Here is a 13,961-nt window from a genome sequence, read left to right as displayed (position 1 = left end):
TACTCAGCCGCAGGAGAGCCTCTGCAAATCTGAAGCAAACTCTCCTCTGGGACAAACTCTAGGCAACCACGCCGAATGAAAATTTTGTCCTACGGGACTTCCCCGTGAGGGCCCTTCCCATTGACGCTCTTCGTCCCTCTGCGAAGCCGCTGGGTGTTTCTATTGGCCGATCAAGGTGCCAATCGCCGAGGCGGGCTTTCTATTGGCTTCAGGGCGGGCGCTCAGAGGCTAGAGGGAAGGAGAAGGGATAAGGAGCGGGAGCTGAGGGGAGGGAGAGGCCGGTTTGGGTCTTGCCGCTGCCGCTGTTCGCCCGAGGTCTTCAGGCCGGGCTGCGGCTCCGTCCTCAGTTCCTGGGCACCGTCTGCGAGGCTCCGCCAGGCCAGTGTGAGAGAGCCGCAGGCGGCGGCCGCCGCATCATGTCAGCCAAGGACGAGCGTGCCATGGAGATCCTGAGGGGCTTCAAACTGTATCCGCCCGGGAGCGAGGCGGGGCCGGGAGGACTCGGGAGGCGGCCGCTCGCTGAGGAGACGGACCGGGGGCGGGGGCCGCGCCAGGTGGGCACCCGGGGAGAGGGTGGCGGGAAAGGAGGACAGGAACGGCGTCCGGGGGCCCCCGGCGGGACCCGGCGCGGGAGGCGGGGAAAGGGGCGTCCGGAGGAAAGGAGGGGACGTTGATGGGAGCCCTGTGGGTAGAGGCAGAGGAGCCGCCGAATGGGGCTGGGAGAGACTCCGGGCGTCGGAAACCGGAGTCGGGGAGGCGCGCTTGAGTCCGAGAAGGGAGGCAGGGAAGGGGCTGCGGCCCGTAGGGAAGGGTCGACGGGGCTCGGTGGGCTGGCCTCGAAGCCCAGCAGCCTCTGGCGGGAAGCCCACCGGGCAGCAGGGGTAAAGTGACTTGGAGCCAGTGACCTTGTGTGGGACAAATACAGATGCTGGTTTTGAACTCTCAATGCGAGTGGGGTTCTCTCATCCCACTCCACACCCCCCAACCCCACCCCACCCTCCACTCCCCTTCTTGTTTCCACAACTTCTCTTTCTCACTTGTGGCTCCTTCCAGGGCTGGAGCGGAGGAAGGTTAGGAGTGAGAAGTCCGAGATGGACCTCACCTTAACTCTTGTCTTGACCCTTGGAGGCGTTGGACGGTCGCTGCTTCTCCCTCAGCTCCTCAGTTGTCTTTCCAGCGAAATGAGGACCCTAGATGTGTGCGTGAGATGCCTTGAGGCGTTTTGGTTTTGCACTGGGACTCCTGGCGAAGGTGTGTCTGCTCGCACGAGTTTGTGTGGTTAAGGCGTAGACACGCTGGAACTGTCCAGCAATTATTTGATTACGTTGGGGACACGGTAGGGTTTAGTAGGGTGTAGAAATCATTGTCTCGGGCCTGTTGTGATGCTGCGGGTACTACCTTCTCTCCTTACCCTAGTGAAACTGTGTTTGAATGCAGTGTTCATCTGTGACCATTTGATGCAGATGGAAAAAGTGCAATCTTGTCCGTTCCAATCTCACATTTTCCTGCTGACCTTAATCTCTTCTTACATCCTATGTTTACAATATGGAACATTCTTCAGTTCGTCTCTTAATGAACTTTAAGAACAGTTCGTCTCTTAAGTCATCCCTGTAGGGCTCCTCCCCCGGAGATTTACTCAAGCACTGTTCTCTGAGCTGACTGTGTATTTCCACAGTGTCCATTTCACCCCTGCAAATTTTCATTGCCTTGTCATAATCAGAAACCAAGTTGGGAGTTTTAGAACCCAACAGCAAAAAAGTTTAACAGGAAGTTTTGAAGGTACAAATTAAGTTTTTCAAAGGGGAACTGACCTGCTATGCTTTTTTTTTTTAAGGGAAGACAGTATCACCTAAGCTTACTGCCATTTATGATAAACTTTCAGTACTTTTATGCAGTGAAGTTTCCTAACAGCCTCTTTTATATATTAATAGCTTCATGTACCTTCCCCTGTTTCTCTTCCTAATAGTGCCTATAGATAGGAATGGCTGAAGTGTTACAAAAGCTATGACATGGATTTTATTTTTCCCTTAAGTAATTTATATTGTTACTTTACATTTATGCTGTAAATGGTAAACTGAAGACTATGAAGAATTGAGAGATTTCAGAAGCCATGTTTTTATCTGATTGGAGTTAACATGTTGCTGAAAATAAGAAAGGGTCTTTTTAATGGCTTTGAACAAGCCAAAAAGGGAAAGTTTGAGCTTCTCACCTTCAGTCTTGGTTCTTGAATGTTGTTCAAGAGAAACTTTGGCTCTTGAGAAAGAGGCAAAGGACAAATATGGAAAAGAATATAAAGTAGAACGAAACAGGCTTTCAGGGAAAATTTGACCAGGGCTGATTAAATCACATGGGGAGCAGCCACTGAGAAAATTTAGCATGGAGACAACAGAATATCATCCTCTGGTAGCTTTTATTCATATCCGAGAATTAAGAGAGAAAAGGAAAGAGTTCTAGGATTTGTTACTACCTTCAGGGAAAAATAAAATTAATGTTTTAATAAGAAACTACCTTATCCACCTTTTATTGGATAAATTGTTCTGAGTATCTTTTTTTGTAAGAAGAGTCATTTCTACAAAAAGAAATCACCATTTTATTCTCCTGCCAACAATGTTGATAGTACTCATTTTCCACATTGACTGTGTTGGTCTTTTTCTTTTTGTCAGTTTGAACAGTAGATGACATCTTGTGTTAACTTTTGTTTCCCTGATACTGCTATCGCTGGAGAGGTAACAGCATAGTGGTTAAGAGATATACTGGCTTGAGAGCTTTACTGTCTGCAATGGAATTCCAGCTCAGGTTGTGTGTCCCTGAGGAGCTTCTTTTAACTGCTGCTACAATTTCCTCAGCAGTTAAAAAAGGATAAAAATAGTATCTTATCTCCTAGAGTTATTGTGAGCATTAAATGAGTTGATATCTAAAGCATTTAGCCAAGCACTTGATGCCTGTAAGCACATTGTATTAGCTATTATCGTTGTCATTGTTATTATTAGAAGAAGTCACAAAATCTTCTGTTTGGCCATTTCTTTTTCTTCTATGGATTGTTTGTTGATTTTGTTTTTGCCCATTTTACTATTGAATTGCGTATTTTTCTTATTGCTTTGTAGATGTTCTTTATTGTAATATCAATCCTTTGTGTACATTACATATTGCCAATGTTTTCTCTCGACATTTTACTTTTTTTTTGTTGAACAGAAGTTTAATACTATAACTTTAAATTCATCAATATTTTTCATGTGACTTTTGAATTTTGTGTCTTGTTTAAGAAGACCTTCCTTATCTTACTGTTAATAAATATCCTCCTATGTTTTTTCTCTTTTCAATGTTTAGCTCTTTAATCCACCTGAAATGTATTTATACATATGGTATGGAGTAGAAATCTAACCTCCTCTGCTATTTGGATAGACTGTTGTCCACTACCATTTACTAAGTAGTTAGGCCATCCTTTCCCCACTGTTTTGAAAGCTATCTTTGTCGTGTACTGCTGCTGCTGTCGTGTTCTAAGTCTCCATAAGACCTGGGTGTATTTTTTGAATATTTCTGTTTCACTGATCCATTTAGCTCTTCCGATTCCTTTCCTGTATGCATTGGTTTAATATAGTTTTATAGCGTGATTTAGTATAGTTTACAATAGGATTGATATGTCACAGAGGTATGTGTTTGTTTTAAGTCATATAAGTTCCTTATAAATATTCATGTACTGTTTATACAAACAGAACTTTGCCCATGTGCTCATAATAGGTATTCAATAAGTATGAATAACATACTTCATAAATCAGGCATAGTCTTTGTGTCTGAGAGAATCCAATATGAACTTTATATTTGTCATAAGTTTTTTCAAAAATGAAATATTAAAAAAATTTTTTTGGCTGCTCAGGCTTGCGGAATCTCAGTTCCCGAGCCAGGGATCAAACCCATATACCCTGCAGTAGAAGCTCAGAGCCCTTAACCAGTGGACCACCAGGGAATTCCAAGATTTCTTTTTCACATCACTTCCACACCACCTGCTTTTAGCTCATACACATTAGAAACTAAAGTTGTGAATGAAATATGACTTGGGGAACAAATGTGATTCTCCTGCAAGGTTTTGAATGTGAGTATTTAAGTAGCTAATATGGAGATTTTGTTTGTGAATTTTATTTTATTCATTCAATAAATGTCTGTTGGGCAATTTCTGAACAGGGCACTGTGCACTTAAAGGACATAAAAATGAATGAGTCACAGACCCTTCAGAAGTCTAACCATTTTTGTGTCTGTTTAGAAGGGATATCTTAAAAAGCAATGCATTTTTTAAAATAGTATTTAATTTTTCTTTTACAGACTCCAGCTACCTAGATATGACCTTTGTTAATATTTTAATATAGTCTTCTAGTGTAGCTAATGTTTATTGTATTTCCTCTTATTAAATGGAATCATAAGTATTATTTTGAAACTTTTTAAACTGAATAAATTTATCGTGTTCATAATTTTTGAAGATAGGTATTAATACTTTGAATTGCAGCCAGTGACATAGATTTGTCACAGAAAGCCTTATACTAGTTTTGTAGTGTAGGCTGTAATGCACTGTTCTGCCTATCAGATTATTTTTTCCTCAACATAAATCTATACTTTTATTAAGTTAATATCAAGAAACTGACACACTGCCAGAAGAAAGAATTATGCTTTTATGATCTCATTATTTTTAATCTGTCTGGAATTTGTTTTGGTATAAGGTATGAAGCAGTGATTTAATTTTTTATAAAGATTGCTGCTGCTGCTAAGTCGCTTCATTCATGTCCGACTCTGTGCGACCCCATAGACGGCAGCCCACCAGGCTCCCCCGTCCCTGGGATTCTCCAGGCAAGAACACTGGAGTGGGTTGCCATTTCCTTCCCCAATGCATGAAAGTGAAAAGTGAAAGTGAAGTCTCTCAGTCGTGTCCAACTCCTAGCGACCCCATGGACTGTAGCCCACCAGGCTCCTCCATCCATGGGATTTTCCAGGCAAGAGTACTGGAATGGGGTGCCATTGCCTTCTCCGTATAAAAATTGCTAATTGTCTTTATTTCTTCATTTCCTTATACTCCAAATATTAATATAATATCCAGAATATAAGTGACTGCCTACAAATCAATAAGATAAATACTTAATTCAAAGTGGGCAAAAACAACAAGAGACTTGCCTGGTGTTCCAGTGGCTGAGACTTCTGTTTCCAGTATAGGGAGTGTTCCTCGATCTCTGGTTGAGGAACTAAGATCCCACATGCCTCGTGGTGTGACCAAAAAAAAAAAAAAATTTTCCCAATTAGTTTACAAAAACTTAAAAGATTGATAATAGTCAGTGTTGGCAACTACTGGGGGAAAAGGGGTGCTTTGTTTGCTCTGTGTGCGTGTGTGTCTGTGTAAGACCTTATGGAAAGTGATTGGTATCTATCAAAAGTGTATATGTAGCTGCAGCAAAGCACAGAGCAGTCTTTGGAGCATGGACTATAGATTTTATTGGATGGATTCAGATTTTATTGCCTCTACCAGTGTGACCGTAGGCAGAGTCCTCAACTCTGAACTTCAGTATCCATTTCATTTCTTTAGAGGGTTGTTAAGAGGATTAGATGAGACTGCATATAAAGTGATTAGTACAGTGCCTGGCTCATAGTAAGTAATAAATGTTAAGTGCTATATTATTTGCTTTATTAATACTTATTATTATTAACAGTAATAGTAATGTTAATATTACTGTAAGTGAAAAAAGTGAAAGTGTTAGTCGCTCAATCATGTTCAACTCTTTGTGACCCCAGGAACCGTAGATCCTCTGTCCGTGGAATTCTCCAGGCAAGAATACTGGAGTGGATAGGCATTCCCTTCTCCAGGGGATCTTTCCAACCCAGGAATCAAACCCAGGTCTCCTCCATTGCAGGCGGATTCTTTGCCGTCTGAGCCACCAGGGAAAGCCACTTATTTTTCTGAGGTATAACCAATGACTTCATGCTATCATTCTTTCTCACTGAACAGCTATAATATCTGTTTTGCTTCTTTGAAGAAATGGTTCAGTTAAGTAGCATCGATGTATACCTAGTATTTATCTTGTTTTCTAGCAACTAATCACATTCCAATTTATGGCAGTAAGCAAAAAAAAGAACTAGTTTGACTCAGAGGTTTCTGAAAGCAACTTTCACTTATGTTGTTGCATTTCCTTTCTATACTTTGCTCCTGGGTCCCCCACCTTCTCTTTCTCAGAGCACTTTGATCTTTGACTTTACTTCCAGTCAAAAATAATTGGTTTTGCATCATCTATTCACTTAGATTTCCTTGTTAAGAGTAGTAGACTGTTGAACTTTTCTTGAATGTCCATATTGCCTAAGAGATACCTTGACCAAGTGTTAAAAGTGAGTCCGGAGTTTATAATTCCTAAAATATACCAAGGGAACATTTCATGCAAAGGTGGGCTCGATAAAGGACAGAAATGGTATGGACCTAACAGAAGCAGAAGATATTAAGAAGAGGTGGCAAGAATACACAGAAGAACTGTACAAAAAAGATCTTCACGACCCAGATAATCACGATGGTGTGGTCACTCATCTAGAGCCAGATATCCTGGAATGTGAAGTCAAGTGGGCCTTAGAAAGCATCACTACGAACAAAGCTAGTGGAGGTGATGGAATTCCAGTGGCGCTATTTCAAATCCTGAAAGATGATGCTGTGAAAGTGCTGCACTCAATATGCCAACATTTGGAAAACTCAGCAGTGGCCACAGGACTGGAAAAGGTCAGTTTTTATTCCAATCCAAAGAAAGGCAATGCCAAAGAATGCCCAAACTACTGCACAATTGCACTCATCTCACATGCTAGTAAAGTAATGCTCAAAATTCTCCAAGCCAGGCTTCAGCAATATGTGAACCGTGAACTTCCTGATGTTCAAGCTGGTTTTAGAAAAGGCAGAGGAACCAGAGATCAAATTGCCAACATCCGCTGGATCATGGAAAAAGCAAGAGAGTTCCAGAAAAACATCTATTTCTGCTTTATTGACTATGCCAAAGCCTTTGACTGTGTGGATCACAATAAACTGTGGAAAATTCTGAAAGAGATGGGAATACCAGACCTCCTGACCTGCCTCTTGAGAAATCTGTATGCAGGCCAGGAAGCAACAGTTAGAACTGGACATGGAACAACAGACTGGTTCCAAATAGGAAAAGGAGTTCGTCAAGGCTGTATATTGTCACCCTGCTTATTTAACTTATACGCAGAGTACATCATGAGAAATGCTGGGCTGGAAGAAACAGAAGCTGGAATCAAGATTGCCAGGAGAAATATCAATAACCTCAGATATGCAGGTGACACCACCCTTATGGCAGAAAGTGAAGAGGAACTCAAAAGCCTCTTGATGAAAGTGAAAGTGGAGAGTGAAAAAGTTGGCTTAAAGCTCAACATTCAGAAAACGAAGATCACGGCATCCAGTCCCATCACTTCATGGGAAATAGATGGGGAAACAGTGGAAACAGTGGCAGACTTTATTTTTTTGGGCTCCAAAATCACTGCAGATGGTGACTGCAGCCATGAAATTAAAAGACGCTTACTCCTTGGAAGGAAAGTTATGACCAACCTAGATAGCATATTCAAAAGCAGAGACATTACTTTGCCAAGAAAGGTTCATCTAGTCAAGGTTATGGTTTTTCCTGTGGTCATGTATGGATGTGAGAGTTGTACTGTGAAGAAGGCTGAGCCCCGAAGAGTTGATGCTTTGGAACTGTGGTGTTGGAGAAGACTCTTGAGAGTCCCCTGGACTACAAGGAGATCCAACCAGTCCATTCTGAAGGAGATCAGCCCTGGGATTTCTTTGGAAGGAATGATGGTAAAGCTGAAACTCCAGTACTTTGGCCACCTCATGCGAAGAGTTGACTCATTGGAAAATACTCTGATGCTGGGAGGGATTGGGGGCAGGAGGAGGAGGGGACGACAGAGGATGAGATGGCTGGATGGCATCACTGACGCAATGGACATGAGTCTGAGTGAACTCCGGGAGTTGGTGATGGACAGGGAAGCCTGGCGTGCTGCGATTCATGGGGTCGCAAAGAGTCCGACACGACTGAGCGACTGAACTGAACTGAACTGAAAATATAGTTTTAATCTTATAAACCCCAAATTTGGGGAAAGTAAAACACAGCACCCATACAGCCTGTGAACACACAGACTTTTTAAAAATATTGATTGATTTTATGTATCTGGCTGCTCAAAGTCACAGTTGCAGCTTGCAGAATCTTTTTTATTTGGCATGTGGAATCTATTTTCCTGACCAGGGATCGAACCTGGGCCCTGTCTTGGGAGCACAGAGTCTTAGCCACTGGACCACCAGGGAAGTCCCTAAACAGATTGTTTTGATCATAGATCATAGACTTCATGGAGATTGTGATTGGTAGTTTGTTCTCCAGAACCTTCTTGCATGGGCTTGGAGAAATTATTGCTATCCTGAATTGATTAAATGACGATAACATCCTATTGTTTTTGTTATTTAGGATTTTTAAACAGGAATTGCTGCTTTTGCATTTGGGGGAGGAATTTAGAACTTAAATTCTTCAGACCTTCTAAATTTCTTTCCAGGATTATATTTATAGTGAAATATAGTATTGACTCAGAGAAGGCAATGGCACCCCACTCCAGTACTCTTGCCTGGAAAATCCCATGGATGGAGGAGCCTGGAAGGCTGCAGTCCATGGGGTCGCTGAGGGTCGGACACGACTGAGCAACTTCACTTTCACTTTTCACTTTCATGCATTGGAGAAGGAAATGGCAACCCACTCCAGTGTTATTGCCTGGAGAATCCCAGAGAAGGGGGAGCCTGGTGGGCTGCCTTCTATGGGGTGGCACAGAGTCGGACACGACTGAAGTGATTTAGCAGCAGCAGCATAGTATTGACTTCTGGAAAAATGGAACAGAATATGGTAAAACTATCATGGAAAATTCCAGTTGTATCATCATTGTATTTGATAGAAGACTAGCAGTGGTGCTGAGGTTTGCCAGCTCTAGGTTCTTATTAGGCTTGACCTCACTTTTGCCTCACAGGCATCACTTGTCAGGACTCTACGTCCACAAATCACCATGTTAGAGGAGGACTTGACTTCTAAAAGTATGGACCTGTCCCTATTCCTGAGCTTTGGCATCAGAGGGAGATGCTATAAAAGGCAAGGCCATCTTGTCTAATAAAATCTGACTGTTCCAACCATTGCTTGTATGCATAAAACTCAAATTATCAAGATTTTAGGAGCAACATTCTTCTTTTGCTTTTCACCTGCTGATAATTTTGAAGTTGAGAGGAAAAGCAAATATATTTTCTTAAGTCCAATATCCATAAAGATCTCAATGGATTGAACTAAAGAAGCACACTGTTTATAGAGGAATTTGCTTATACTGCAGTGAGGATGTGGGGACACAGCGAAGTGGAGCTGGTCCAGAGGAGAGGCACTTGAAAAATGTCAGCACAATAATTGGAGAACTGAGGAGGATTAACCTGAAGATTAATTGGGCAAAGGATATGAGTGTTGTAAAGTTTTAAAAAACTGTTCTAAAGAGTTAAAATTGAATGTATTCTTTGTGGCTCTCAGAGGACACAAGGTTAGCAGTTATAAGGGACAGAGGTTAGCCCAGTTGTTTTTTGTCTTGGAGGGTTTTGCGGGGTGGGCCTCTGTGCAGCAGGCAGGATCTAGTTCCTTGACCAGGGATCAAACCTGTACCCCCTGCAGTAGAACCAAAGTCTTAACCACAGGACCACCAGGGAAGTTCCAGCTCAGTTTTAATAATTAGAGTTACCTGAAGAGAAAAATTTTTTCCAGAAAATATTTTAAGCAGCAGATGGATGCCTATCCATCAAGAGTATTGCAGAAGGGAATTATATATGCATCAGACAAGATATTAGATGGTTTCCAAAAGGTCTCAAATCCTTTCAACACTGCAGTTCTTTGATTTGGTGACAAACTTTCTTAGTTAACAAGGACTCTTCAGCAGCTTATTTCTATTGAGATATGTACTATACCTAAAATAAGCAAAACACTTTTTTGTGATTTGACATAATGAAAGCATGATGTCGTTTCCTTTTTGTTTTTCAGACAACTCTTTAGGAACTCAGAATTGTTAATGTGTTTTGTTTAGTGTATTGTGGATCCACTGATTCAAAGTTATGGAGAGCAATTTTTGCCTCTGAATTTGGACTAAACATAAGTAGCTCTAATATAAAAAACACTTTATATATAGCCACAAGAAGAAACAGGATAGTCTAATAATATCTCACATTCTTGTAGTCTTTTTCAGTTTTTCAAAGCCCTTTGATGTATTATTACATTATTATTATATACAACTCTATACAATATTAACCTCACTTTATTGACAAGAAAAGTAGGGATTGACAAGGTTGTCACTAAGATAAAAGCAGAATCTTAACTTAAACCTTGGCTTGTCTTTCTACAAACTACTATTTTCTATAGCATATCATGATGCCTCTCTGGAGAATTTATTTTTGTTGCTATATTATCAGATGGCATCACTGACTCGATGGACGTGAGTCGGAGTGAACTCCGGGAGTTGGTGAGGGACAGGGAGCCTGGCGTGCTGCGATTCATGGGGTTGCAAAGAGTCGGACACGACTGAGCGACTGATCTGATCTGATCGGTTTTGAGTTTGAAATTTTTCCTCAAAAAAAAAAAAAAGAAAATTTTCCTCAGTGGTCAAGTCACAGATTTATTTTTCAGTTGGAAATTATTCTCTTCTGTTGTGATCCTACCCCCTATATTCTTTGTTTTTCCTCAATTCTCAGATACAGAGGGCAGGATTTAGCTTGGGAAAAGGGAGAATTTCCTAACAGTTAGAGTTAGCTGGGGGGAAGAAAAGATGTTTTCCAGAAAATGACATTTCCCCCACAGACTGGGGGCCTTAAACAACAGAAGTTTATTTCTCACAGTTCTAGAGGCTTGGAAGTCCAAGATCAAGATACTGACTGATTTGTTCCCTGGCTTCCAGCTGGCCACCTTCTCCCTGAGTCCTCACGTGGTGGAGAGAGAGGAGATGGGCAAATCGTAGGAGAGTCATGACTCTACCATGTGTGGCACCGCTGCCTGGCTGACAGTTCTACTTGGAAAGGATGATTCGTAGACAGGTCACTGCCAAATAAACTTTTTTAAGTGACTAAATCTGAGACTCTAGCCTGATCACTTAACTTCACAGAATAGAAATTAAGAGATTTAAATTAAATGTCTTTTGCTTTTGAGCCACTTTCTGTGAGAAGGATAAAGGCAGAGGAACTCTGGCCTTAGGGCTGCTGCTTACTGGTGGTTCATTTAGACATTTGTTGGCAGGGTCTGTAAGTGCCAGGTAATTTACTAAACCCAAAAGATGTAGAATAATAAGCCAGTTTGTGTATTCAAAGAGCTTTTATGAGGGAGGGAGAGACCGAGACGGAGATGATAACAAGCAGAATACAATGCAATAAGTGCCTAGTAGTGTGAAGTACTGAGGAACCTCAGAATACTGTGGAACCTGAGGCTGGAGGCATTCTAGAAGACTTCAGAATTGTCATTTGAATCAGGTCTTGGATGATGAGTAGGTGTTGAGCAGTTTAATTTTAAAGATACAAGACAGTAACATAGAGGAAGGAAAGTGATGGCATGGAAAATGAGGAAAGAGAGGATTTCAGAGGGGAGTTGGGGTCAAAAATGAGAAAGAGGGCTTCCCTGGTGGCGCAGTGATCCCCGGTCTGAGAAGATTCCACATGCCACGGACCAACTGAACCAGTGCAACACAACTACTGAGTCCATGCTCTAGAGTCCATGCTCTAGAGCCCACAAGCCACAAGTACTGAAGCCCATGAGCTCTAGAGCCCACATGCCACAGCTACTGAGCCCAAGTGCTGCAGCTACTGAGCCCTCCTGCCTAGAGCCCAAACCCCCACAGTGCCCTGAACAGATTAAACAGGGTGGCATAACTACTTCTTTAAACCTCATTCTCTTGTGGAACCTGCAAAATTTGCAAGCTGCAGTAAAATCCTTTATTAAAATGCTGAATTAAAAAAGAAAGAGAAGCCACCACAATAAGCTTTCACACTGCTACGAAAAGTAGCTCCTGCTCGCTGCAACTATAGAAAGCCCACTCACAACAACAAAGACCCTGCACAGCCATAAATAAATAAATTTAAAAAGAATGAGAAAGGATGAGGATCAAAAACAAGTCCTTGAGATTGCTGGAAATTTCATTCACTCATTGAATATTTGAGACTCTACTGAAAGTTCCATGATCCTTTCTTGGTGATCTTTTTGAGAATAGTAGCTATTTGGGGAAACAAATTAACTACCAAGATTTAAAAAGTGGATAATAGGTGAGGAAATAAATTCAGCAAGAATAGATTACTTTTCCAAGAAATCTGGTGACCTGAGAAAGCAAAGATTAGGCAAGTAGCTTGAGTAGGCAGAGAGATTTTATTCAAGAGTGGAAGTCACTTATTAAAGCTTATCCAACTTTATGCAAGTTGCTTAACACTTATAAGACAAGGATAATGCTTGTTCCATCTGCCTCATAGAGATACTATGAAATTTGAGTGGAATAATATTTGTCACCTCACTTTAAAAACGGTAGCTCTATAGATGCATTGTGCTTACTATTACACTGTTAAATTATTTATCTTCACTTTGAATTTCAGGATTGCTTTCTATTTTTCAAATTTTAGGTTCCATGTTTCAGGGTGTTGATAAAACCAGAGCCTTAGTGATCCTTTTTTTTACTCCAGATTAGACATCTGAAGCCTTTTTCACAATTCTGGAGGATAATTATGGCTGCTGGAGTGATGAAATAAGCCCCCTCCTTGGCACATATGTCCCATTTGAAAGCCAAAATCAGCTTTGGTTTTCTTTTTTTTTTTTAAGGGTTATAACTTGAGGAAGTTGATTTTTCAATATGGTAGCATTTTTAAAGCTAGGTAAAATTTGGGATCTCTAAATGTGGATTTCAGTAGGGTTTAAGGTAATATTCCTGTTCCTCTGAATAATGTATAAGAAACAGCTGCTGATCCTTTTGGGAAAGTACCCTGTGTTGTCTCTTCCTCCATCAGGAGGTTTTGGGAAGCAAGTAAAAATGTGAAGTGAGTCTCTATGAATCTCTTTGGTTGTGTCTCTTCTAGCTTGTTTCTGAGTAGTTTCAGGCACATAACCACACATATATCAGTAGAAGAATACACCTACTAGAAAAAGAAAGGTTTGTTTCATTGTTGTCTTTGCTAGTGAGAAGGCTGTGTTATGTTTCAAATACATAATGAGATCTTTTTCTCATTATAAATTACTTGCCTCCACTCTTTTCCCAGGCCAGTTTGAATTTTGATTACGCACTTTCCAAGCATAGTACCTCTGCCAGGCCAGAGTATTATTTCACTGGGATATCACCACTGATCACAGTGTGCATATTATGTTTCAAGGATACTGATAGCAAGTTTCTCAGGGATCCATTTATATTTTCTCACCTTGTCCCCATGCATAAGAGAAATACAACACGGAAAAATCACTGGGAACTTATTGGGCAAAGAAAAATGTTGTTGTTCAGTCGCCAAGTCATGTCCAACTCTTTGCAACTCCATGGACTGCAGGAAACCAGGCTTCCCTGTCCCTCACCATCTCTTGGAGTTTAAATGTCCATCAATTAGAACTGGTTCTTTAAACATACTAAAAAATAGGATGCTCTCTATAACCAATGCTAGGGTAGAAGGAGCCTAGAAGTAGGGTTTTGGTATTTAAAATTAATGAAAGGCAGGGGGAGTTCTCTGGTGGTTCAGTGGCTAAGACTCCATGCTCCCAAAGCAGGGGGCCCGGTTTCCATTCCTGGTCAGGGAATTAGATCCCATATGCTACAACTAAAAGAGCCCACATGCCACAACTAAGACCCAGTGCAGCCAAATAAATAATTTTTTAAAGGATTGCTGAATGAATACCTTATTTAAAAAAAAAAAAAAGAATGATAATGGGAAT

At 41.3% G+C, this 13,961-nt stretch overlaps 1 protein-coding gene across 1 annotated transcript in view; it reads left to right on the top strand.

Moving 5' to 3' along the window:
• Nucleotides 1–212: 212 nt before the first annotated feature.
• Nucleotides 213–13,961, top strand: part of PDE6D (phosphodiesterase 6D) — a 59,376-nt gene continuing 45,627 nt past the window's right edge. The window contains exon 1 of the mRNA XM_055573736.1: nucleotides 213–466. Within this exon, the coding sequence (XP_055429711.1) occupies nucleotides 417–466 (50 nt within the window). The 5' untranslated portion in view covers nucleotides 213–416. The remainder of the gene's footprint in view (nucleotides 467–13,961) is intronic.

Source organism: Bubalus kerabau, chromosome 3, assembly GCF_029407905.1.
Source record: "Bubalus kerabau isolate K-KA32 ecotype Philippines breed swamp buffalo chromosome 3, PCC_UOA_SB_1v2, whole genome shotgun sequence".
NCBI classification, from domain to species: domain Eukaryota; kingdom Metazoa; phylum Chordata; class Mammalia; order Artiodactyla; family Bovidae; genus Bubalus; species Bubalus kerabau.
Note: the sequence above shows the minus strand (reverse complement) of the source record. Positions and strands in the feature narration are given on the sequence as shown.